At 39.2% G+C, this 27,691-nt stretch overlaps 1 protein-coding gene across 1 annotated transcript in view; it reads left to right on the top strand.

Moving 5' to 3' along the window:
• Positions 1–410: 410 nt before the first annotated feature.
• LOC134624022 (uncharacterized) overlaps positions 411–27,691 on the top strand; it is a 45,078-nt gene continuing 17,797 nt past the window's right edge. Inside the window, exons 1-2 of the mRNA XM_063469015.2 lie at positions 411–418; positions 469–773. Of these exons, the coding sequence (XP_063325085.2) occupies positions 411–418; positions 469–773 (313 nt within the window). The remainder of the gene's footprint in view (positions 419–468; positions 774–27,691) is intronic.

The following is a 27,691-nucleotide window of genomic DNA, read 5'->3' as shown; positions in this document are numbered from 1 at the left end:
TTGTGTTTAACAACACAATAACACCTGCAGAAATCCCAGAGGCTGCAGATGTTGCAAAAACCTTAGTAGAAGCTGTGTCTAAGCCCAACAACTTCACATTAACTATTAATGCCACATCTGTCGTAGCAACCCAAGTAAACAGTAAGTAAACAGAAGTCACACATGTCACTCCTAAAAGGATTTATTTTAAACAAGGCAATATACATATTCATATTTGACATTATATACAGTTATTTTGTGTGGCATGAACACCCATGTAGTTATTTATATAAGTATTTTCTCAAAAAACCCCACAAAGATAACAATTTAATGCGATACACTTTAAATAAGATTTAATATGTATAAAAAAAGAGTGTTCAGTCAGTGATTTAGGTGAATAATATTTAATATGATCATATTTAAAATTCACGATGTCTCAGTACGGTTTATTAAAGCAACACCTTGTTTCCTTTTTTGCATTTACAACAGCTTCAACTACAACTACAGTGAGCACCACAACATCAGTGACTACACCTACAAATGCAACCACAACAAATCTTACGAACACCACACCTGTAACAAATACAACTACAAGGCCTATAACATCTTCAACTACACCTGTGAACACTACAACAGCAATGCCGACTACACCAACAAATGCAACCACAACAAATCTTACAAACACCAACCCAACAAATACAACAACAGCAACAACAACAAAGCTAACAACAACAATGCCAACAACAACAACAACAACGAAGTCAACAACAACAACGACAGCAGCAGTGGCTGTGGTCCGTGGACCAGTTTTTATTCTTGCAGCTGTTTTGGTTACACCTTTTGAAGATGCACTCACTAATACAACCAGTCCACAATTTAAGGCACTTGAGGCACAAGTGGTAGTAATGGTGAGTTAAATACTGAGATGTATTCACAAGTTTTGTTAAATTTCCAGCAGATTACAATGACATCTGAATGAATTAATTTTCTACTTGTTTGTTTTGCACAGTATGAATTCATCTACAGAGCTCGATATGGTTTACTCTTCAGCCGTGTTATTGTCATAGCATTTAGGTAAGATTTTTACTTTTGTTCATTCTTAGCAACACTAATCTTATTATCGACAATGACTAAAAATAGTGTTAATTTAGGATATTAAATTAAAAATTAATGTTTTTTTCTTTTTTCTTCATTTAGACAAGCTGGGACCAGAACACGAGCATCAAATACTGAAGCTACTACTGAAGTTGTGTTTAACAACACGATAACACTTGCAGAAATCCCAGAGGCTGCAGATGTTGCAAAAACCTTAGTAGAAGCTGTGTCTAAGCCCAACAACTTCACGTTAGCTATTAATGCCACATCTGTCGTAGCAACCCAAGTAAACAGTAAGTAAACAGAAGTCACACATGTCACTCCTGAAGGATTCATTTTGAACAAGGCAATACACAGATTCATTTCTCACATCATATACATGATTAATTCATCGCTCCCACCTATCTCCCCTTCAAACTGTCTTATGGAGATTAGATCATGGTTCTCCTCCAATTTTCTCAAACTTAACAGTAATAAAACAGAAGTTTTATTCGTTGGCATAACCTCTATCTTAACCAAATCTCACAGTTTCTCCAATAATATTGAAAATTCCCCAATCCTTCCTTCCCCGCAGGTAAAGAGTTTGGGTGTCATATTCGACAGTACTCTCTCATTTCAGTCTCACATTAATTACGTAACCTGGTCTGCATACTTTCACTTACGTAACATTAACCGACTTCGTCCCTTCCTTACTCCCGATGCTGCTGCCATCCTTGTCCATAGTCTTATTACTTCCCTTATCGATTACTCTCAGATCTCTGTGATCTGCTTCATATCACCACTGTTTCCCGCTTTCTCAGATCTTCATCTGCCACTCCTCTTGTTGTTCCATCTGCTCATCTTATCACTATGGGGAACAGAGCTTTCAGTCGCTCTGGTCTTTGGCTCTGGAACTCACTTCCTTCAGTATTAAGAAATATAGATTACCTTCTCTTATTTAAGTCACAGCTCAAAACTCGCATGTTTAAACTGGCTTACTCGCTTTAATACATATCTTACTTGCTGTCAAATCTTGTTTTTTTCTTTTTATTTGTTGTTTTTTGTATTTTAATTTATTTTAATCTACTGTTTTATTGATATATTTTTCTCTTTGTAAGGTGACCTTGGGTTTTAGAAAGGTGCCCTCATATAAAATATATTGTTATTATTATTATTATTATTATTATTATTATACAGTTTTGTTTGTGACATGAAAACCCATGTAGTTATTTATATAATAATTTTCTCAAAAAACTCAAAGATAACAATTTCATGCGATACACTTTAAATGAGATTTTATATGTATAAAAAACAACAGACCATTCAGTCAGTGATTTAGGTAAACAATATTTGATATGATCATATTTAAAACTCATGATGTCTCAGAACTGTTTGTTAAAGCAACACCTTGTTTCCTTTATTGGCATTTACAACAGCTTCAACTACAACTACAGTGAGCACCACAACATCAGTGACTACACCTACAAATGCAACCACAACAAATCTTACAGTCACCACACCTGTAACAAATACAACTACAGCTTCAACTACAACTGTGAACCCTATAACCACTACAACTGTAACAACTGCTGAGCCAGTCAAAATACTGGCGGTGAAATTCAGATCTGTTAAAGGGATATTTACGACTGACTTGCTGACTTCATCATCCACAGCGTTTAAACAACGAGCTACACTGATAAAGACAGCAGTAAGTTTGTTTTCTTCAAGTTGAACAATATTTAAATGTCTGTATTCTAATTAATTGCATAATTTCTAGATAAAGTCACATAGCAGTATTTCTGTAGCATACCTTAAAAAAAGCTAACAAATGATATGCTTGTCCTTTTTCTATCCCTACGTTCAGGTCTCCTTTCTAAAGTCAACAGTTTTTCCGTTGTTACTAATATTATACAGACTGAGCTAAAAAAAAAAAAAAAAAATCATATACATTATATTCAATAAACATTTGGGAAATATTTGCACCATATAACTGAGCTAAAACTCCACAGTAAATACTGCTGGGGTTTCTATTTTTACCAACTGGATGCCATGATTTCTAAGAGATCAAAGAAAAAAGATAAAGCATAAATGTGACCTGTGACATATTCATTATGTGCTAACCATTCAAAAAATGGGCAGCTGGATGAACAGAAAGAAAATATTAAATATTAATTGCACTATGATATTACATAGTGCAAATAACATATCACAAATGACATGGAAGTGAAGGAGCACAAGCCCAAAAAGCAAAGCATACATACTTACAGTGTGTTTATTCATATTTCTTCAGCTTGAACCTTTCTACCAGGCAAGATTTCCTTCATTCCGCTTCATCACCGTGACTGCATTCAGGTATATTGTTTATGGTATACGATTTCACAAATATTTAAACTAAATAAAGTAAAAAAATAAAGTTTGGGGTTATTCCTTTTGCAGTAATGGGTCCATTGTCAATGACATGGACATTGAATTTGCATTGTCACTGGTCCCTAATGCAAATGAGATTGCGCAAGTTTTGATCGATGCAGCCAAGATAACACCCTTTGACATTGAAACCAGTTCTATATTTGTGAACGGCACACGTAAGATATATTTAATACAATCATGTCAAACATGTTTCTATATTTTAGAACAGTTTCTGAAAGCAATGCATTTTTTTTCTTTTTGTCAACATTTACAAAAGTGTCACATGGAGTGAGCCACAAGATCAGTCTCCTCACTGCGTCCTGTATGGTGCTGCTGTCATGGCTCCTGTCAGGCCAGCAATAACATCTGAGTTGATGCTCTTGTGAAATAACTTGAGGAAATGTCTCCTGTGACTGGGTATGAAAAATGATTTTTACAACAGAAAATCCACGAAGAACTTCTGATGAAGAGCAATCATAGTATGATTTAGAAGTAACTAAAGCTAAAATGAACCTTTATGTAAACAATCAGTATAAATTTGAACATAATTTCTGACAAAGGTGTCATTGGGTGTCAATTTATAATGTAAGAGATAAAGTCATAATGTAAGTTAGACATATCAGTGAGATAAAGTTTTTTATCCATAAAGCATCTCCTCAGCTTCTGAATCTGATTGTGAAAGAAAGGAAGTGATACTCAACATAGCATCACCTCACCTGGCATCCAGGAAATATAAGATGTGTGAAAATATCCTGTATGAATACCAGTCACTTTTACCAGTCAATATTTAAATATATTTGTTGTATGTATCTTATTCTTGTATTGTATGTATTATGTTTGTGTGGTATTGGATAACTTTGACAAAAATCTAAGTCTAAGTGATTCTGATATTTAAAATGATTTAAAATACTATTGTTATAAAAAAATAACATTAATATCACCCTTTTCCTTCTGAAGCAGGTTCTTTTGAAGTCTATCATGATAAACTGAAGAAGCTTCAATTAAAGACTCTTAATTATTAAACACACTTTAATCTGCTATTCTCTCTTTTTTTTAATCAGGAAAAACAAATAGGAAACACTATCATGGCACTTTTAGGTTTCCATCAAAGATTTTTGATACACATAAAATTAAATCAAATTCTTAGTTTTACATTTTACACTGGAATTACATTAGGGTGGAATAAGATTGAATTCAGTCTAAATAAAATGACTTTGTCTTACTTTTTAACCAACATAATTTCTTTTCAGCATATTCAGTGTTTCAGTGAGGGGGCCTGTTTGTTGCATAACTGGTGTAATTAAATAAGAACTTATTGGTAACGGCATATTTATTTACAATTGTAAATAAATATGTGTGTAGAAGTCAGTCAGTGACCTGGTGACATGGCCATGTTGTACACCTCCTGGGACTACCAAGAAAAGATATCCCAACTTAGTTTGTAGGACTGTAATATCAACATTAAAATAAATAAATAATAATAATGATTATAAATAAAATGTCATAAGCAATAGGAAAAAAGAAAAAAAATTAAGGATGAATAAAAAATACACAAAAATAAAACCTGAAAAAATTAGTAATACCATTTCAACCTTCTATGCCACTTTAAACACAGACATATAAATAAACCAGCACATGCATATACATTTCTTATATAGAATAGAATAATCCTTTAATTGTCCCACAAGGGGAAATGTGGTTGTAACAGCAGCCAGAAAGACACATATACAACAAACAGTACACAGGACACAGAACATAAACATACACAATTTTTCTTACATATTTACATTAAGGACAATGGTTACTATAAACTGAGTACTGTACAGTTATTGAATTAAATTAAATTAAATTAACTACAGATAAGAGGCAAACCAGGTTGTAGTGCGAATCAGTTGATTAAATTATTGCAGTTACAGCGCAGATGTAAACATCTATGATTGTTGGGAGCAGTTTTGATTGTACAGTCTGACAGCTGCAGGGAGGAAGGACCTGCGGAAATGCTCCTTCATGCATCTAGGATGTAGCAGTCTGTCACTGAAGGAGCTCTGCAGTTCAGCAACATTTACATACATGGGGTGGGAGGCTCTGTCTATCAGAGATGTTATTTTGGCCAGAGTCCTTCTGTCTCCCACCACCTGCACTGGGCCCAGGGTGCATCCCAGAACAGAGCTGGCCTTCCTGATGAGTTTATCCAACCTCTTCCTCTCAGCTGCCGATAAACTGCTGCTCCAACATACAACACTGTAAAAAATGACGGAATCCACCACAGAGTCATAGAAGGTCTTTAAAAGTGCTCCCTGTACTCCAAATGACCTCAGCCGCCTCAGCAGGTAGAGTCTGCTCTGACCCTTCCTGTAAAGAGCATCAGTGTTGTGGCTCCAGTCCAGTTTATTATTCAGGTGAACACCCAGTTACCTATAAGAGTCCACTATCTCAATGTCCACTCCCAGGATGTTCACCGGTGTCAGTGTAGTGGGTCTGCGTCTCCGGAAGTCCACCACCAACTCCTTGGTTTTCCCGGCGTTGATCAGCAGGTGGTTCTGCTGACACCAGTCCACAAAGTCCAGAGTCCACTGTCTGTACTCTGAGTCATCCTCACCTGTGATGAGCCCAACTATGGCAGAGTCGTCAGAGAACATCTGTAGGTGGCAGCGTGGGGAGTTGATGGAGAAGTCTGCAGTGTAGAGGGTGAAGAGGGTCCCCGCAGGGAACTGCCAGCACAGTTCCCTGTGGGGCCCCCGTACTGCAGACCAGCGTATCAGAGACACAGCCCTGTGTCCTCACATACTGTGGGCGTTCTGTGAGGTAGTCCAGTATCCACTGGGACATGTGGTGGTCCACTCCCGATACCTCCAGCTTGTCTCTCAGAAGTCGTGGCTGGATGGTGTTAAAAGCACTGGAAAAATCAAAGAACATGATCCTCACAGTGCTTCCAGGCTTCTCCAGGTGAGTCAGAGCTCGGTGCAGGAGGTAGATGATGGCGTCCTCCACAAGCAAACTGCAGCGGATCCAATGAAGACCTCACCAGGGGGCGCAGATGGTTGAGAACCAACCTCTCGAGGGTCTTCATCAGATGTGATGTCAGGGCTACCGGCCTGTAGCTGCTGAGGTCCTTGGGATGGGAGGTCTTTGGTACCAGTACCACACAGGATGTCTTCCAGCTGTGGTACTTTCCTCAGTGACAGGCTCAGGTTGAACAGATATCCTAGGATGCCACACAGTTCATCTGCGCAGCACCTCAGGAGCCTGGAGCTGATGCCATCTGGACCTGCAGCCTTCTGCACCTTGATCTTGCGAAGCTTGTTCCTCACTTGAAGTGGTGAGATAGAAAAAGTGGTTTTGTTTTTTTGGTTTTTTTTTTGGGGGGGGGGGGGGGGGGGGGGGGTATGTTGGAGTCCACAGAAGCCGGGGGTGGGTGTAATGACTGGGAGCTGGGAGGTGTGAAGCTAAGAGGTGTGAAGTCCTGAGATGAAGGACAGGCAGTCCCTGAAGATGAAGGAGATTGCAGCAGGGGGGACGATGCTGGGGGAGGGGTGGGTGGTTGATCAAACCTATTAAAATATTTATTTAGGCCATTCACCCACCCCAAGTCTCCTGCAGCCTGGGGGGTTGGTTTTTGTCCTCAGATTGTCTTAAGGCTGTTCCAAACCCCTCTGATGTTGTCCTGTTGCAGCTGCTCTTCCTCCTGTAGTTTTCCTTCCATTGCCTTATCTTCCATTTCAGCTTCTTCTGGACAACTCTCAGCTCCTGTTTGTCTCCAGATCTAAAGACTCTCTTCTTCTCCTTGAGGAGAGCCTTAATTTCAGGATTTATCCATGGCTTGTTGTTAGAAAAACACTGTACCTTGATGCTGAGTACGGTGCTGTCCACACAGAAGTTCATGTAATCCGTAATGCAGTCTGTGATGCTGTTGAGGTCATCCTCCAGGGGGCTGCAGAGGTTGTCTCACACAGTAGAACGGAAACAGTCCCTCAGGGCCTCTTAAGTCTCTGCCGACCATTTCCTTACTGTGCGTTTCACAACTGGTTCTCTGTGTACTAGAGGTTTATACACAGGCTGGAGATGAACCAGGTTGTGATCTGAGCCCCCCAGGGGAGGGAGAGGTGATGAGCTGTATTCCTCCTTGGTGTTGGCATACAATAAGTCCAATGTTTTATTGTCTGTGTGGCAGGTGACATACTGGGTGAAGGTGGGGCGAGTGGAGGACACGGAGATTAAAGTCCCCAGATATCAGGAAAAGGGCCTGAGGGTGCTGTGTTTGGAGTCTGCTGGTTATATATCAATGATATAACAACGATGATATTTAAATGTATGTACAGTGAAATATGTTTTTGCACCCTTCCTGATTTCCTAGTGTTTTGCATGCTTTTGTCACACACGTTTCAGATCATCAAACAAATTTTATTATTAGACAAATTAAATACAAAGAGTAAATGTAAAGAGTAAACACAAAATGCAGTTTTTAAATCACAATTTCATTGATTCAGGAAACAAAGTAATCCTAGCTGGTCCTGTATAGAAATTTAATTGCTTCTGTTGTCAGATAATGAATTAATTATCTGACAACAGATAATGAAACCATAGTTTTTGGAAAGCTTATTTCCATTTCATCAAACACACCCTGAATACTGGCAGAACTTTTGAATGAAGAAATCACTGAAACAGACTTGTCTGACAAAGTGAAGCTGGCTAAAAGATCTCAAAAAGCAACACATAATGCACGATCTAAAAAAAAACACCTGTGAAACAAAGTCACTGCCATCTGTCAGTACGGAAAGGGTTACAAAGCCAGTTCTCAGGTTTTGGGCTTCGACAGCTGTTTAGGACGGAAGTAAGCGGCTGTGAAATTGGACAGCCTTCTACCCTTCGTTCAAGTCTGCCCTTACTTCAGGTTGCTGTTTTTCCGGTCGCTAGCGCCACAGCATGAAAACTTTAAAATGGACCCAGAAATGTCGCTCCATTTTTTTTTTTTTACATTTTTAATTCTCGTGGAGCTAGAAAAACTTAATCATCATCGCTGGCATGTTTTGTACCTTAATTCAGCGCAAGACGCTGTAGCTTCCCGTCACTTTCAGTCCGCTGGCAAAATGTAGTTCTATTAATCTGCGCTTGAACCGGAACCGGATGTAAGTCCCAAAAAACTGAATTTTGGAACTGAAATTGAATTGTAGAACTGAAACTGAATGGCGAGAGTGAAACTGAAATTATTTGAGAGCTGAATTTTTAAAGGATAAAATGCGGTTTCAAAGCAAATGAATTCATTTTCAATATATAAAATTCAATTTCAATTTAGTGATGATCATTTTCAAACCATAAATTCAATTTCAAATTAGACTAATTCAAATTCAGTTTTCAAAAGCATTTATTCAAGTTACAATTCAGATTCAATCTGAGCAATTCAAATTCAAATTTAACTTTTTCAAATTCAGTTTCTGATGGCACAGATTTCTGCCCATACATCAGAGACAATCATATCCAGATAAAATAAGTTTCTTTAATCTACACGCATTTAGGAATTACTTAGCTAGTTTCATGGATAATTTCAGTGACTGAATTATTGCCGGTCATTCGTACACATGTACTGTATTATATAAAATATATAAACTAAATGTCTTTGAAACTTATAGAATCTAATCTTGTGGTTTCTTTTGTTTACATAACACTTCATCAAACTGTTGTCCACTACAGAGTTAGAAGTATTATACTAATATTAATATAGCATCCACCGTCTCCTGCTTGCATATTTATGAAAACATCTTAGTGGTGTGGCAGCCGTTGATTGAGCCAGCACTGCAAAACTTGTGGATGGACAATGCAGTGGACAGTGGGAGGAAGCATCCTAAAGCTCTCTTTGCAGACCACCCTGTGTGATTCTCCACTCCCCGACCAGAAAAGACAAACCGCATGCACATGCGCTACCCCATCCATGTCTGATCTTGCTTCGGCAGATTCAGCAGTACTGCCAGAGACTTCCTATAATCTATTACAATTGTTAAAGAAACGGTCCAGGAACAGGTCACTCAGGTTAATCCCGTGTGAACAACTGTAAATATTGTTTTTCTTACTTTATTGTCATCAAATAAATATCCATGTAAAACTGTTCAAAGTTAGCATTATGTTCAAACATGTTACAAATACATGTAAATAAAATGAGTTCAGTGACAATTACTGTTTGTTCTAATCAATTTATTAATAACATAAAACTTTCAAATATATTTCTCATTCTGGAACTAATCTTTCAAGAATTGAAAACAGTCCATCCTCTCCCAGCTCTCCTGCGCTCTACTCTCCTCAGTCTCTCTTTGCTGCCTCATGTCCTCTCTGATGAGGTCTAGCAGCTCATCATCCCTGTATCTTTTCCTCTTTCTCCCTATTGTGGGTGGCCGACCCCTTCCTCATCACTTTCGTTTTGGTCACCCACTGCTGCGCTTGGCCCTGGAGTGTCCTCAAGGAGAGAGGAAATTAGGACAGGAGGCTTAATGGAAGGCTTCTGTCCTATCACCTCATCCATGCGGGCAAACCAGGGCCAAGTAGCACCAGTGGGCTTCCCACTGACTCCCTCTCCTGACCCTAGATACTTGCAACCCTAAAGGCAGAGAAAATCAAAAATCACAGTAGACAAATAAAAATGATCTTCTTGATAACACACATGCATACTTTGTATTTTTTTTAAGTTATCCCATTTCTTTCTGGCCTGCCAGGGGGTGACTTTCCCCTGCAGGCCCATCTTCTCCAGAATTGTCCTGATCACACACAAAAAATAAGAGAAGAGAGAAAACCATGGGAACTATGTTAATCCCCAAATCCAAAAGTTTTCACAACAGAACACAAGAGGACAGGTTCTGTACAGCATGAGGGTTAATAAAACTGTATTCATATAAATATGATGTGTAAATTGATTTATGCTTGTACCTCCATGCCACAGTGGTCAAATTCTTCACCCCAGTAAAGAGGTAATCGTTATTTCCTCATTTTAATAAATTGAGGCGTTTGGTCTTTGTTCCCTAAAACATATCACAAAAAGGTTAATTCAAAAAAATCAAAATTGGCTGTATGAAAAACCAACAGGGCACCCGATACAAGCTAGTTCATGATTATTTTAATTTAAAAAAAAAAACATGTCTGTGCAGATGCCCAAAGCCTAACAACACAACCGCTACAAAAATGTAACTTTTGTATCACCAGATTTTCATATACTCACATTTGAAAGTGTTTTCTTCTCCCGCATTGACTCCTGCCTCGAACGCCATTGTCATCAGAAAAAAATCTCCTGTATGGCCCGCAATGAATCCTGGGATATGGTAGAACACGAAGGATACACCCGACCCATCTTACAAATTCGGGGAAAAGAAGAACGCATTTGTTTCCACATTTGGAGGACTTTCGGATTTGGACAGCCTTCGTTTCCCCTGTTTATAAGACTGGGGAAACCTGCAGTCAGCTGAGACTGAAGAATTCACTTGGATAAGTGACGAAACCACTGAAAACACTACGTCCAGATGCACAGAATCAACTTTTGGAGACATGTCAGAAGAAAGTCGTCCACTCACTGCTTTTGTGACCCCCTGGGGATTATATGAGTGGATTTGCATCCCCTTTGGACTTATCAATGCCCCTGCAGCATTTCAGCACTGTATGGAAGAGTGCCTGGATGGATTGCGCAACAACATCTTCATCCCCTATCTGGATGACACATTGGTTTACAGCAAAACGTTGAAAGATCACTTGGAGGACGTGAGAAATGTGCTCCAGAGATTGAGAGGCTTTGGTACTTAAGCCAAGTAAATGTGACATGTTTAAGTCTGAGGCGTGCTATTTGGGCAGAATAGTGTCTGCAGAGGGCAGTAAAGTTGATCCTGCAGATTTTGAAGCAGTCAAAGCACTCAAAGGTATAAAACCACAAAATGTTGGTCAGCTCAGAAAAATGTTAGGCCTTCTCTCCTACTACAGACAATACATAAAAGACTTTTCCAGAAAAGCAAGTTGTTTGTATGAACTGTTAAAAGCAGACAAAACCACAGAGAACTCAGACACCACAAAAGTGCCAAAGGCAAGTTGTGCCCTCCTCAAAACAAATCGTGTGGACTGACAAGCATCAAAGTGCACTTGAGGAACTAATAGACTGTTTGCTCCACCCACCAGTGCTGGGATTCCCAGATTTTACACAGCCGTTCATCGTACACACCGACGCCTCACACAAAGGGCTAGGTGCAGTGCTGTACCAGAGACAAGATGGTAAGCTGCGAGTTATTGCTTATGGCTCCCGTACTGTAACAGCAGCTGAAAAAAACTACCACTTCCATGCAGGCAAACTGGAATTTTTAGCTTTGAAGTGGGCCATCACGGACATTAGAATTTAGAGACTATTTGTACTATGCCCCAACTTTTACTGTCTATAGTGACAACAACCCACTAACGTACATTTTGTCAACAGTCAAACTGAATGCCACCACATCAAGATGGGTCACCGAGCTCGCTGATTTTCACTTCTCTATTAAGTACAAACCAGGGAAGGAAAACAGTGACACAGATGCTTTATCAAGAGAGCATCTGTGTCACTGTAGAAACCTTAATGAGAGACTGTTCTGAGGAAGTGCCACCGGACACTATCGCAGCTGCTATCCAGGCCATAGAGGTACAGAAAGACACACCTGCTACATGGACACTGTCAACTGCAGCAATGTTAGTCACAGCAGAAGGTGAGCCAGCAGAAGCAACATTCACACCCATACCAAAAGAACAGCTTAATGAAGCGCAGAAGTCTGATCCTGTTATAAGGCCTGTATTACAGTGTAAACAGAAAGATTCAAAGCCACTGCCCAAAGAGCTAAGAACATTTGGCCCAAAGCCGAAATGCTTGTTCAGAGAGTGGGGCAAGTTAATGCTAGATGACAATGGCATCTTGTACAGAATCACTCCTGCCCGTAAATAGCTAGTCCTGCCAGATCAGTTCAAAAAGTGTACTTGAAGAGCTGCACAATCATATGGGCCATCAAGGTGTTGACCGCCAGTGATGGGAATAACGACGTTAAAAGTAACGGTGTTACTAACAGCGTTACTTTTTTCAGTAACTAACTAATTAGTATTTCTATTGTAACAATGCCGTTACCGTTACTAACAAGAAAATGCAGTTCGGTCCCGTTACTATTTTTCAACAAACAGACGGTTGAAGCTGTCTTCAGTTTACCGCATCTTATATCAGTTGCGTGGAAGTAGCTGACTACGTAAGTAATCTGGATGCTACAGCTTTAAGCAGCTGCTCACGCTCCCGCGGACAGCAATTACTAAGGGGCAAAACAATCGCATGAGTGCTGCTGTTTGACTGAGGAAGAATAAAGCAGTCGTGGTAAGCCAATCACATGACCACTTCAAGATGACAAAGCAACAAAGTGATATATACCAGTTTTTAAATTGTGTTGATAGGCCACGTAAAACCAGAGTCATGATAAACAATATATACGTGGTATTTTTTCCTGAATAGTTTCGTCACGTTTAACATCTAAGGACATCGCTAGCAAGCACTCTCTGCTTATGACCAAAACAAAAAACAAAACAAACACAACAAAAAACAGCCCGTTCATGTTGGTGGAAAAATGTACCATGTCGACCAATCAAAAATGATATGGCAACATGACATTTGGTTGTTTAGGAAGAGGGGGAAGTTTTAGGAGTGACGGCGAGAGAGAGAGAGAAAAAGAAAGACAGCAGAAAAAGGGAGAGAGCTCGAGTTTTGAGATGTGAGAGATTTGTGACGTTTAGCATGTTTGGAGTGTGTAGTTAATGTGTTGTCTTGTGTAGTTATTGTGTAGTGTTGTGGATTGTTTTGTGTTGTGTGTCAGAACAATGAGGCGACTGCTGTCTCCAGGTAGAGAACAGGAGTGATACACCTGCTGCTGTCAGGCCTGCAGGTATCAGGCTGTGATGTTCTCCTTTATAGTGGACAGAAATTATTGGAGTGGCACAAATAATTTGTGTGGCATCTTATTGAATGCAGAACAGCTGATTGTTATGTAAATAGTTTGAAATGGTTATTAAACAAGGGGTAAAAGGTAAATGGCTGCAAATAACTTTGTTGTTTGCAAAACTTGTGCATAGGATTAAAATCGACAATTTATATTTGAATTAAATTTTGAAATATGATTCATTAAACATGTTTGTGGTTGTTACAGTAAAAAATATAACTTTTTCTACTCTGATTTTTTGTTTTTTGTCTGATTTTAGATCAATTGTGTTAGTACAGTATGACAAAATGAAAACATAACTGTAAAGTCAGACACGTGAGGTTGTGCTGAAAAGAATGATACCAAACAAGGCAAATAAACAGTTTTTAAAGATGAAAAGTAGAGGAAACATCAAAAGTAGTTAAAAATGGCCAATTATAACCTGGACCCCAGAGGGTTAAACATTTTTTTTAAGTAACGCAATAGTTACTTTTCAAGTAATTAATTACTTTTAGAATCTTGTAACTCAGTTACTAACTCAGTTACTTTTTTGAAGAAGTAACTATAACTAATTACTTTTTCAAAGTTACTTGCCCAACACTGTTGACCGCACAGTGTCCTTGAACGCTTGAACGCTTCTCTTGGCCACACATGCAGGCAGACATCGAGCATTATGTGACCAACGTTTGTTCCTGTGTAAAGCAGAAAAAAATGATCCATGACACAAGAGCCCCTTTAACAAACATTGTAACTACGCAGCCTTGAACTGGTGTGTATAGACTTTCTCCATCTTGAAAAATGCAAAGGCGGTTATGAATATATTCTAGTGATAACTTACCACTTCACACATTTTGTGCAAGCCTACGCTACCACATCAAAGTCAGGCAACACTGCTGCAAACCTGATATTCAGTGACTATGCCTTAAAGTTTGGCTTCCCCTGTCACATTTACCATGACCAAGGAGGTGAATTTGAAAATCAGCTATTCAGTCAGCTCAAGAAACTGTGTGGCATGGCCGGTTCTAGGACAACACTGTCACCCAATGGTGGAACGGTCAAGTTGAAAGTATGAACAGGACATTGCTGCAAATGCTTAGAACACTAACTGAAACACAAAAGTCAAACTGGAAGGAATCTATCAACAAGCTACTTCCCATTTTACCTACTGTTTGGACGGTCACCCAGGCTACCAGTAGATATGCTCTTTGGACTGTACTCAGAAACTAATTTTTGTGACCACAGAGACTATGTTGAAAAATTTAGAAAGGGCATGGAACAAGCATACTCTATAGCAAATGAGAATGCTGAAAAGAGCAAAAGACATATGACACAAAAGTAAGGAGTTCTGTGTTACAACCTGGCGAGAGAGTTCTGGTCAAAAACCTGATACCAAGAGGAAGCCCAGGGAAACTGAGAAACTATTGGGAGCACACTGTTCACATAATAGTCAGACAAATGGGGCTTGACCTCCCTATCTACAAGGTGAGACCAGAGAGAGGCAAAGGGCACTCTAGAGTGCTTCACAGAAACTTGCTTATGTCAAGTTTCAATGACAGAGTCGCAGTAGGCAGAGCCTTCTGCAGGTGACATACCTGCCCCTCCCCCACCTGTTGTACTCGAGAGACTTGAGGAGGAGACACCCCAGCACCGCAACTGCTTCCTGTGTACCTGGGCCTGGTCCCATGGTTTCCAGTTGTGCAGTCATACTGCACCCAGCCCATTGGTTTGTATGGATTCCAGCAAATGTAAGTTGACACTTTTTCACTGATGACTTGAAGACTGTACTTACGGACTGTCATCAAGAAAAAAAGACTGACTTTTTCCATCTGTGGATTATAACCATAAACAATAGACTTTTTGTGAAGACTCACATATGGACTGGTTATAGATTTTGTCTTCAGTCAGTCACCAGTGATGGACTGTGATGAAGCAGGTGTTAAAACCCACAGAATTGAGGACAATGGTTCACTCTACTGTTGATGTACTGTTGATGACTAAAAAGCAATTTATTGGTATAATGTCGGGACGACATTTTTTGAGTGGGGGAGAGTGTGACAGGTTGAAGGATTACTGAATATAAAAGGGTTCAATTAATACTAATTCATATTAGTTGATATAAGGACAAAAATAATGTAAATATGGTAAGAAAATGGTTAAGAGGTTCTCTTGTCCTTAGCGGGCGTCCGGCGGCAGTGGTCAGCCGCGCAACCAGTACACTGCTGTAGGTGCCGCAGGTTCTCTTGCTTGACCAACAATGATCTTCCACGCTTTTCGATCTAAGGCGATGGCTCTTGCCTGCTCGAGGTCGAGTTGACGGGCCTTCGACAGTCGCGAAGGGAAATGCCGAGAATTCATCGAAGGCAACGTATTTGGAAAACTTCGAGCTTGCTCAGGTCGTGTTTGAGCATCGTCCACGTCTCTGCACCATAGAGTAGAATGGGCAGGATCAGGGTTCGGTAAAGGTGGATCTTTGTTGTCAGTGAGATGTTGCTCTTCTTCCAGACGCACCAGTGCAGGGAAGCGAACGCTGCTGCCGCCTGCCCAATTCTGGAGCGTATCTCCGCTGATGTTGCCACTTTCTTCTCCTCAACGAGGGACCCCAGGGTTAAGAGATTAATATTTTTCATGTTATATTAAGGGTTTTCAGTTTATTTAAGAGAACTGCGAAATATACATCACTGATCGGCTAGTAAGCTTTTTCTGGATTGATTAGTAGTGTCTCTATTCTCCACTAGGCAGCTTTCGCGCGCTCTCCTCATTGCAATAAACAGCTGCATGAGAGAAGCAAGTCAAAATCACCCTCGTGATTCTTTTCCCCCTGTTTTTCAGGTAAAAGTGTTTATAAGTTGATATATTTGCAGTCTGTACATTGTTAAGATATTTCATAGGTAAGCCATAGTTGTTTTGTAAACTTTAGAAGGATCATATCACAGTTGTTTTGTACACATCAAAAATCAAAAACGAAAGAAAACCATTAATCAACATATGAACGTTATACCTCTGAAGTTACAGCGGTTTTATTAGACACACGGCTAAGCGTTTTGCATTTTGCATAATTTTAAAAAGTTTAAATTTGTTCAGTATTGAACGGCAGAAATTAGGTTTTCTTTTCGGAAGTATGTAAAACGAAAAAAAAACAGCGGTGGACAGCGCTGTAAACAACGGTAGACTTGTGCGTAACAAGCAAGCGAATAATGCAGAAAACAGATTTTTAGACGGGAAACTGTTCTTGAAGTACAGAGAGAGAGAGAGAGAGAGAGAGAGAGCGAGCTGTGCATCTGCCACTCAGACGCCCGATGTCTGAGGGCGTCTGAGTGGCAGACCCCCTCAGACATCGGTGCGTTGGTGGTTCCTTGTGTCCGGGGGTGGGCGTCCGGGTACACACCGGCTCACTCCTTGGTGGCTGCTTATCGGGGCCTGGAACCTGGGGCTCGCTCGGGCCACTTCGGGGGTGGGGTGCCCTCGGCCTCTCGGCCTGGGGCTCGGTCACTCAGGCACAGCTGGCTGCCGGCGGAGCTCACGGGCACGTCACTGCAACCCCCCCTGGCTTCTGCTCCGCGGCTGCTGAGGGATCCCTCATCTGGGACTCTCCTCAGCTCTTTCTGGGATAGTGGCGCGGCTGCCCCTCTGTTGGGCTTCCTTGGTCTCTTGAGTTCTGGGGGCCTCTGGATGTCTGGAGTTTTGATCTCCTCCATACCTACTTCATGCCCTGGAGGATGGGACTGTGGCCCCCCACACCCTCTAGCAGATCATTACATGAAGGAACCTTTTAAATACAAGCGCGCTCATGCTCACAGGTGTACACACAGGTGATCACACACACAAACTACACCCTTTTTGGCTCCTACCTCAAAGCACACTGTGCGCTGTCGATCTTACGTGCTGCACAATAATGTTTAATATTTAGTATTTAGTGTTATATTCCCATATATCAATGTGATGTTGTTTATTCTATTACTCTCGTTTTCTTCTGCTTGTTTTCTTTTTTCTTTCTCAACAGGTGATCCAGGTGATCGATATATGTATTTTTTGTCTGCTTATTTTGTTGGTTTTTGTTTTTTGCCCTTTATCCCCGTCCCTCTTCTCCGCTGTTTTTTTTTTCCCCCCTCTTTCTTTCTCCCTTTTCTTTTCCCCTGTCCCGTATCTAGCAAGTAAAAAAAAAATAAATAAAAAATAAACAATAAAAGGTAAATCAAATGGACCATTACGGCAAGGCTGGGATGGTCCATTTGGTAAAGTAAATCCGTTGGGCATCTTTCTTCGCCTTTAGACAATAATTCTGATGGCAAAAGAACCAAACGGGACAGGTTTAAAAAAAAAAAAAAAAAAAAAAAGTGTGATTTTATGGTGGGTGAAGCAAAACAGTAAAAGTCAGAGTGATTTCATGACAATGTTTACGTGAAGCGTAGTTTGGATCTTCTTTTGCTGCTGGTTCGGTCAGTATTGTTTGGAGAGAGATAAAACTAACAGCTTTAGAATCAGCGCAAAAAGGGCGTGAACACAAAGCGCGGACCCGCCGAAACATCAGAATCAGCGAGCTGTCGGCTTTCAGCCCCGACCGTGTCCGTGCAGTTGTTGTGCCAGAAAGTGATTGCCGCCCGCGGGAGCGCGCGCAGCCGCTTAAAGCTGCAGCGCCCGTCGGGTGAGAAAGGCGACATCTCACTGATTCTGATCCGCGGGTCCGCGCTGTGTCTTTACGTCCTTGTGCAGAATCCGTGTACCTGCTCTCATTTACTGTCTTAGCTGTTTGGTGGTTGTTGAAATTTTGTGAGGTTTCACCTGAGATTCTGGCGTTTCGGGCAAAATAAATTTATATTAAAAAATCGATTCAGGATTTTAATGAATCGATTTCACGTTATCCAAGCCAGAATCGATTTTAATCTATGAATCGATTATTAAAACCCACCCCTACTAGAAACGTGGCTATTATTATCCATTTGGTGAGGAAACATGTTCCAATATATGTATATTAAGCACTTTAGTATTTTGGTTTATTATTTAGTCTTTCCTTCCACCATGTGACATTAAGCAGTACAGAATGTAAAATATTTATGTTCATTTTCATTGCAATAAACAACTGCATGAGAGAAGCAAGTCAAAATCACACTCGTGATTCTTTTCCCCCTGTTTTCAGGGGTTTAACACAACTGATGAAATCAAAAGAAATTTTCAAACTAGAAAGTGCATTTTCTGAAGAAACTGCAGTGTGAATGCTTGAATCTGAATGTATCCACTGAAATGAATTAATTGCTGAATTTTGAGTTAAACATTTTGAATGAGATGAAAAATACAGAAATTTGCAACTGAAAACAAAAGTGCTGAACTGCTAAAAGCTGACATCCACACAGAAGAAGTTGGAAAAGAGCTGAAAATGTTTTAAATGTAAATTAGAAAAACCTTAGAAATGAGAAAAGAAAATTTAGAGTCAGAAAACATCTGAATGAATATTAAAAGTTCATATTCTTTGAATCACTGAATGATTAAATTGTGATCCCTCCACTTGAATCCACACAGTTTAAAAAGTTTAAATGCGTGAGCTTTGAAAGACACGGTGTTGGAAAGAGAACAATGATGGCGACGTTTTGAGGGTAAAATGATGGCTGTAGAGCAAACACTGTGGACACAGCAGCAGTTGAAAGAGAAGTGTTTAAGATGAATCTTGGCAGAGTGAGAGACAGAGCTCATTAGGCAGGCAGGTGTGAGCCTGGTTGCTATAGTGACTGCACCCAATGGCTCCATACACACGTCCACAGACATGCATCTCACTTTTGCTGCTTAAAATGAACAGAAAAGTCAGACCCAAACAAATCCTTCCCAAATGAAAAGTACAAGTCATATTGACAAAATTCTTTCACTGTGAGCGACAGCAATGTCTAGTCTACCGAATTCTCAGTTTTCATTCCTGTGGAGTTTATTATATGGACGTGGTGACAGTTTAAAGACACCATGCTCTTCTGATTTTCAAAGGAACTTTCTGAGCCATTTTAACATTGGAGTCTGTGGAGGAGTTGGAGGGAGGAGGCTGTGCATTGGTGACATTTATGAAAGAACCATAACATCTATTACAATAGTAAACACATTGGATGAAAGAGGACAGCGATGGCTACGTTTTGAGGGTAAAATCATACCTGTAGAGCAAATGCTGCGGACACAACAGCAGTTTTCAGAAAAGATTTTAAGATTAATTCCCCGTCTCCTCTCACTCTAGCAGTTGAGCTGTCTCACTCTAGCCCCAACTTTCCGTCCCATACACACCCATTATAAACTCTGAAACAGCTGAAAAAAAGGATGAAACTTAAACTAGAACTGAAGAAAAAGTATAATAGATATTGAAAAGATAAATACAAGTTGAATAGTTGAATGTCTTATCTTTATTTTAAAGTTTGAATGGTGGCTCTATGTCAACGTATGTGGAAGTAGTAGGAGTTTAAAAATGAGTAAGTTGAATGAGGATTTGAATGGTCTCCCCATTGAAATACATGGGAAATTTTTGTTGAAAAAAGTTGAATAAAATTTAAAATATAAATGTTAAAAATGAGAAAAATAGAAGCAGTCATGTCCTAAAGAAGAGGAATCTAACGGTGTTTGAATGGTTTTTCTAAGTTGAACGGTTTTGAAGGAGTAGGACTTCAAAAAACGTACGGAAGATGATATAAAAATAATAATAAAGATTACAACAACAATACTGTGAATGCTTTTACAAGCATTCACACTAATTATCAAAAGCATTGTACAGTAAACATTGCTTTTTTTATTTTCCTGCACTGCCACCACCTGGATTGTAAAAGAACATTACACCATATATGTAGCAAACTGACAATGACAGGGTTTTTATAATGAGCAGCTGAACCGATAACAACAAAAGAGGAGCTGGAACATCAGGTTTTGAGGGTGGAGCAACCATCTTGTTCTGTTCAGACAGTTAGGGTGAAAGCTAACAACAGGCCAAAACACAATTATAAGCTGGCCTGTATTTTGCTTGGGGTGTGGCCTAATTAGTTTTCCAGTGGGAAAATGGGCTTAAGTGCACAAATGAAAATTTGAAACAGTTTGTTAAATGATGTGACTACAGGGCTAGCACTGGAGGAAAACCTTCAGACTTTTCTTTCAGTAATACAAGACTTTTTTGACTGTGCTCATAATGTCTAGTAGGTAAATTGTATTCTTACAGGTGTCACATTTATGTTTATCTGCAGATTTAATTTCCGTGCATATCTTGCTGACCTTCTATACTCTGACTAAAAGACTTATATGTGCAGTTGAGTACAATAAATTAATCATTTTAATAGTAAAAGGAATTGCTTTGCTAAATGCCAACTGTTAATTAGGGGAATTAGTAAAAATATGAAAACAATCTTGTGGATGTCATTCAGTCTAATAATGCTGTCTGCTATGAGGGCGTGACAGTTTTAATCTATTAGTCATATCCATGTGACACCTACGTGAGTGCACACACACACCTACATGCACGCACACAGACAGACACACACGCATGTGCGCGCACACACACACACACACACACTCAATTTACAAGTAGGTAAGTAGAGTCTCACGTCTACATAAATTATTGTCAGATGAGATTAAATGTAATAGCCAGTGGCACATTAAACCTTAAAATGGTGAGCAGTGTTTAGCTTTTATTCTGGGGATGAATAACCTTTGTGTGACAAAACTATGCATGAATTGCTTCAAGATAAATTTCTCTCATTTAGTAGGTTTTCTAATCGGCAGTGACATGTATATAAACCTTGACGTATAAAAATGTAGTGTTAATGATAAATCAGTTCTCACATGTGGATCTCAGCACTGCGCTCATTGAACCATAATTTCCATGGAAATGTTTTGCTACCTAATCTTTGATACTGATCTTTAACTCTGTTAGTCTCACTTGGCAGGTGTACAGCTTGAAACAATGAAGACATGGCAGAGAAATGAATCTTTGCCAAATAAAACAAACCACTGTTTGTTTTTCATTGGTGTCTCTTAAAAATATGTGTCAAGTTCCTCGAGTTGCATTCATGAATTATTGTTGCTCCTTCCTATCACAAAAGAATAACAGTGTTCACACACTCAACTAACGTCATTGATGCTAGATATTTTCTGAATCTAAATTCCTAATGAAGATTTACCGTAAGCGGTTACTTCCTGAATCAAGATCCAGATCATATGATGGGCTGTGTGTATATTTTGTATATAAAAAAAAAGAGTCATCAAAATATCCTTCAGTGCTTTTTTCTGCTGGATTCCTCTCTGATAGGTGTATATACAGACATATTAACTGACCTGTGAATTGGAAAAGAAAAGCAGTGCTGTTTAAATCCAGTAAATAAAAGCCCCAATGCAAATGTCATAACTAATTACACTACTCTTCACTTTCTTTATTTTCTTAATTTTACTTCATGCCTTAGATAGATGGCACCAATTCAGTCAAAATGCTGTGCTTAAGAACACCTGTCTCTGTCATGGTCCCTGTGCCTGCTCAGCTGACTCAGTATGGCTACAAGTGTTTTTGTTTATTTTTGTACCTCCTGCTCCCCTCTCGGGGAGAGGGCTCTACCGGGGCGGAGTCAGGGTGACTCCTGCCTCTGGCTCCTGCACCTGCGAACGATCATCTAATCAACGCTCTCACTACTTAAGGCGGCCGCTGGGAATGCCTCATCGCTGGATTATTGTGTAACACTCGTCAGTGTCTTCACTAAGTCTCATGCTTCTCTCTGAGTTTCCTTTGTGCCGTGATTTAACCTGCTCTCTTCTCCCTGTGTCAGATCCTACCTGCCAGCTTGAGGACCGCCACTACTGTGAGAGTAAGACCTGTGTGAAAGAGCTAAGCCCAAGAGTTGGAGGAGGATTGCTGTAAATAGCCTGCCTGTGTTTCCCTCACCGTACCTGTGTCCCCGGAGACCCCTACAAGCTACCTTCACTTGTATATAGTTGCACTTGGTGTTTCGTGTATTAATAAACTGTGAACTTTCGATCTCAGTCTGCCTACGAGTCCCTCCTGAGCCTTGACAGTCTCATTCTTATCCACATTTTCATTTTTAAATATTTTTTCTTTGCAATGTCTAAAATGTAACCCTCCAAAAATGTAAAATTAAAAAGCTTTAAGTCAACATTAAAACATTTGCTACCAGGCCATGTTCTTTTCCCTTAAAGTCTACCCTATATAGAAGTCACTGTATTTTACCAAACCTAAAAAGCGTTCTGGCTCTCTTTCCCTGACAAATAAACCCTTCATTAAATCCTTTTAGATAACTTGTTTTTTGTTGATGCCCCTTTTTGTCACACTTTGAAATGGGGCTCGCAGAGGTGGTTGGTAGAAGTGAAAAAGAAATAGAACACATAGACATGAAATATGTTCTGGCTTCTACAACATGTTTTCACATTTTATCATTTATACAGATTGGTCTTAAATTTAAATGTGTGTTAAACTTGTTATTCATTAAGGTGACTTAGGAAGCATAAGAAGTCTATTATTCCACACTGGCATGTATATGAAAATTGGTTTAGATAAAAATGTGTTTCGGAATATCATTTATCTGCCACTGTAGCGGTAGCAGCTGGAGCACTAATGACTTTGATTGAGGACATTATCGAGCAGCAAAAGGAATACTTTAAGGGCATACTCCTTCCGCTGACACGTCTTGGATAGAGGAAGCAGAGTCTTGGGACGATAGGGACAACTCGTCCATCACCACAGGTGAGGTCACTGAGGCTCTGGTTGTTGTTAGGCTTTCTTCCAATCCAATCAAACTTTATTTATAAAGCACTTTAAAATAGCCAGCACAGGACCAAAGTGCTGTAAATAAGTTAAGAACAATAGAATAAAACAAAACAGAAAAAAATAAAACAGCCCTATTTTAAAAAACAACATAGAATAAACTAATAAAAACTAATAAAAATAAACTAAAAACCAACATCTCACAAGGTGAGGCCAGGGTGAAGAGATGGGATTTCAGAAGTGATTTAAAAATAGGCAAAGAAGAGGCTTGTCTAATCTCTAAAGGCAGTTAGTTCCAGAGGTTTTGGAGCTGCTACAAAAAAAAGCATGGTCTCTAAGTTTACACTAAGTCCTGGATACAGTCAGGAACAGCTGATCAGCTGACCTGAGAGAGAGGATGGGCGTATAAAGCTGTAACAACTTAGAGAGATAAGATGGGGCTAGGCCATGGAGGGCTTTTGAAAGCAAATAAAATAATTTTAAAATGAATTCTAAAGGGAATGGGCAGCCAGTGAAGTGAAGGTAAAATAGGGGAATTGTGCTCAATTGGGCTGCAGCATTTTGCACCCTCTGAAGATGAGTAATGGATTTTTGGTTGACATGCCTCTAAAATGTTGTGTGGCGACCTGGATTGGCAGACTGGGGTGGTGATTCCCAACTTCAAGGAGATCACACTTCTCAGCCTCCCCGGGAAAGTGTAAAAGTACTCAAGTAAAGTACAGATACCTGAAAATTCTACTTAACTAAAGTATCAAAGTATTTGTACTGTATTGTATTTGTAAATTATTTTACAAATACAATACAATTCACCACTCATACATACAAATAACTTCACCAAATCCCACAAAACTCAAACTTGAAACACAACTGCATGTCACATTTACTGCTTTCACAACAATATCAAGAATGAGATTGTAATTCTCTGTTTTAAATGTCGAAGGTTTGCCCTACAGTACAAACCTGAAACATAGCAATAAGTAAAAAAGTGCTAGGTATTGAGTGTCTGAACTGTGCTGGCATCTCCAGTGTTAATGAGATGGAGGTTCTGGTTTAAGAGATTTACTTCCTGTCTTCAGTTCACTGTGCAAGCTATTGTTTAAGGTAGATTAGTAATGGCATTAAAAACAAACGTCATTTAACTTAATAATAGGACATCGAATCAGGCCCTGCCCTTTCTCATAGACATTAATCTTCTGCATGTTTTTATATTCTTTCATTAAAGTAATGCAAGGTGAGTAAATAACTATAAACTGACGCAAGTCACATGCTACTGATTCATCCCTGCATACCAACTTTTAACAAAGGCTACTTAGAATGAAGAGTACAAAAGGCCTTTCTTGTTTCCTCAAGTGTTTATTTAAGTAGAACTTTTATTTATATTGTTAGGTAGTCTAGGTTAGCTTTCTTAACATGATCACATACTCTTCATCATTTTAACGGGTGTTGGGTTTTGTTTTTGTTTATTTGCAATAATGTTTCATTTTTATACTTTGATTGTGTTTATTTGCTTTACAGAATTTCATATCGCTAAAGTCTGTTGTGAAAAATGTCACATTCCAGGCCAGCTGGAAGTTCAGGACGATTCATATCCATTGATTTGCAGCTAATGTGGTTTTCTGCCATTAATAAATAAATAAATAAATAAACAAAAATGAACATAAAAGGGAATTGTTGTGGAACTTTAATTAACAAAGGCTGCATACATGGTCAGTGGTAATCAACCCCTTTATTCTCATGCGCATGAGAGAGAGGGCCTTCAGCAGGGCGCTGGCTCACAGCCTCTAAAGATGAATAGCACAGGACTTCTATAAAATTAATACAGGTCAGAACAAAAGGCATTCCACAGCTCACCCGTGAACCCCCCAGAGGGAGAGAGAGATTAAAACCTTTATCTCCTCTTACGGCGTCATCTAAAGATTGCTTCCTGCCTCTTTCCCCTTTCCTGAAAGGCTCCACCACCTGATGAACCCCCCTGGATGCTATGCCACATATATACAATTAAGTGACACAAAAGGGATATTACTAAAACATGTGACCAATAAATAAAATAAAATGCATTTCCATCACAGACTGCTTTACATAAATTAATTTTTTTTCACAAATGCGATTGAAATCATACTGTCTTCATAAATATTTAAAATATATTTTTATATTTTGTATTTAGTTTTATATTTATAAGTGATAAATATTTGTAAATTGAAAGTGTTGTGACTAAACACTTAAACACTGCAGTTTTATTCTCATTCACTGTGTCCACCTGGGTTACAAATGTCATTACGTTAAACTTTCTTGTAAACTGACAGTGATGGACTTTTTGTAACAAGCCGCACAAAAACAAAAGAACTTCTGGAACATTGAGTTCCAGGGTGGAGTTGGCAGAGTTTCATTCCTAAAACAAGACAGTTAGGGTGGTAGATAACAACAGGTCACAAAACTAAACAAAAATTATAAGGTGTGCTCTCGGTATGGCCTGTTTCATCCAGCGCGACTTTGCATCACATATAAGGGTGTTGAGAAGGACTTTGTATCAGCGAAGGAAGGCAGTGATTATGTCAAAACTTTGATCTCTGGGTGAGCCTCAATGGCCCCTCAGTTTAGTCCAGCACAATCTTCTCTAAGCTTACTGCATTGATTTGCACAGGACTGGGGGTTTTTTTTGGTTGTTTTTGTTTAGTTTTTTAATTTTTTTTATTTTATGCATTTTTGGTGTTTTGTTGAAATGTTCACCTTCTGAGGAAACAATATTTTGTACTGTGAGATTTTTTGTTTGTTTGTTTGTTTTTTTAACGTGTTTATTGTTACGCGCACACTGTTATACAGTAGGGAAGTTGGCGAGAGGTTTTTTTTCTCTCTCACTTTTATTTTTATTCAGGCTCCAGTTAGTCCAGTCACTTTGGTGAATCATTTTTGCTACTTTGGGGTACACTGCTGTCTCCTTTGTTCTGTTCTGTAGAGACTTGGGGTGTATTTGTGTTCAGGGTTACTTGGGGGGGGGGGCTGTTCCATTTCGGCTCTTCATGGCCACTGGCATTTTGGTGGTTGTTGTTGTTTTGTTTTTTTTTCTTCTTCTTTATGAATGGTTAATGGTAATATAGACCCCAGCACTGCTGGGTCAGGCATGCCTCTTAGATTTATTAGTTGGAATATTAGAGGTATGGGTAACCCTGTTAAGAGATCTGAGGTTTTCACTCACTTGAAACATCTAAATTCTGATGTAGCATTTTTACAGGAGCCTCATCTTCACATTAAAGATCATTATAGGTTATATTGCCCTTGGGTGGGTCAGGTCTTTCACTCAAATTTTAATTCAAAAGCTAGAGCAGTGGCCATTCTCATTAATAAGAAAGTTAAATTCTCTTTGACCAATGTTATCGCTGATAGGAATGGTAGATACTTCATTGTTGTTGGTAAATGTATATGCCCTGAATTTTGATGATGCTGAATTCGCTAATAGATTGCTGAGTAACATCCCCTTTTTGAATACTCATTTGCTGATCCTTGGTGGTGATCTGAATTGAGTTTTTGATCCAATCTTGGATTGATCTAGTCCTCATAATTTGACTCCATCATCTATGTCTAAAACATTCTCAGATTTTATGAAACAGAATGATCTTATTGATCCATGGAGATTTCGCAATCCTTCAATCAAAAACTTTTCTCCCACGTCCACCACTCTTATTTCAGGATTGATTACTTTTTCATCGACAGAGCTTTTAATTCGAGTGTTAATTCTTCCAACTATTCTGGTATTGTAATATCCGATCATTCACCTCTGCTATTGGATATTCAACTCTCTACCTATAAATGTAGCCCACCACTTTGGAGAGTTAACTCTCTCCTTCTGGCAGATAAAGAATATTGTGAATTTATTTCAAGTTCTATTGAGGAGTTCTTGTCCTTCAATCAAAACGCTTCAGTTTCATATTCTTTGCTATGGGAGACTCTTAAATGCTACCTGAGAAGTCAAATTATTTCTTACTCTGTGCTAATAAAAAGATTAATGCCAGACTTGATCAAAGTTATACACTGAACCCTTCTCCAGAATTACTGAAGCAGCGCCTTTTTACTTTGCAGTCGGGGCTCATATTATGAATATGGCGACAAGGCTAGTCGCTTGTTGGCACATCAGTTACGACGTCAGGCCTCCTCGCGTGTGATACCCAGTATTAAAAACTCTTATGACATTATTACTACAGATCCCTTGGAAATTAATTCTACCTTTAGAACATTTTCCGCACTATAAGGCGCACTTAAAATCCTTTAATTTTCTCAAAGCATAACACAGTGAACCTGGAGAATGAACGCTAACCTTTTTCCACTTGATTAAAGTTCCTGATGTTTTGTTTTTTTTTGACAAATGCAATTGCATGGAAAATTGCTGTAAACGGACCAAACTTCAGTAGGGGAGAACAACTGAGATAATCCAGCCACAATATGAGGTTAGTCATTAATGTAAGATAAGATAACCTTTATTAGTCTCACACGTGGGAAATTTGTTACAGCAGAAAGTGGACAGTGCAAAGTTACATAGCAAAAATTAGAAAAACACTGGAATAACATATACTGTTGTTCC

Source organism: Pelmatolapia mariae, linkage group LG3_W (assembly GCF_036321145.2).
Source record: "Pelmatolapia mariae isolate MD_Pm_ZW linkage group LG3_W, Pm_UMD_F_2, whole genome shotgun sequence".
Taxonomy (NCBI): Eukaryota; Metazoa; Chordata; class Actinopteri; order Cichliformes; family Cichlidae; genus Pelmatolapia; species Pelmatolapia mariae.
The sequence above is the reverse complement of the archived record's forward strand: the minus strand, read 5'-3'. Positions and strand labels throughout refer to the sequence as shown.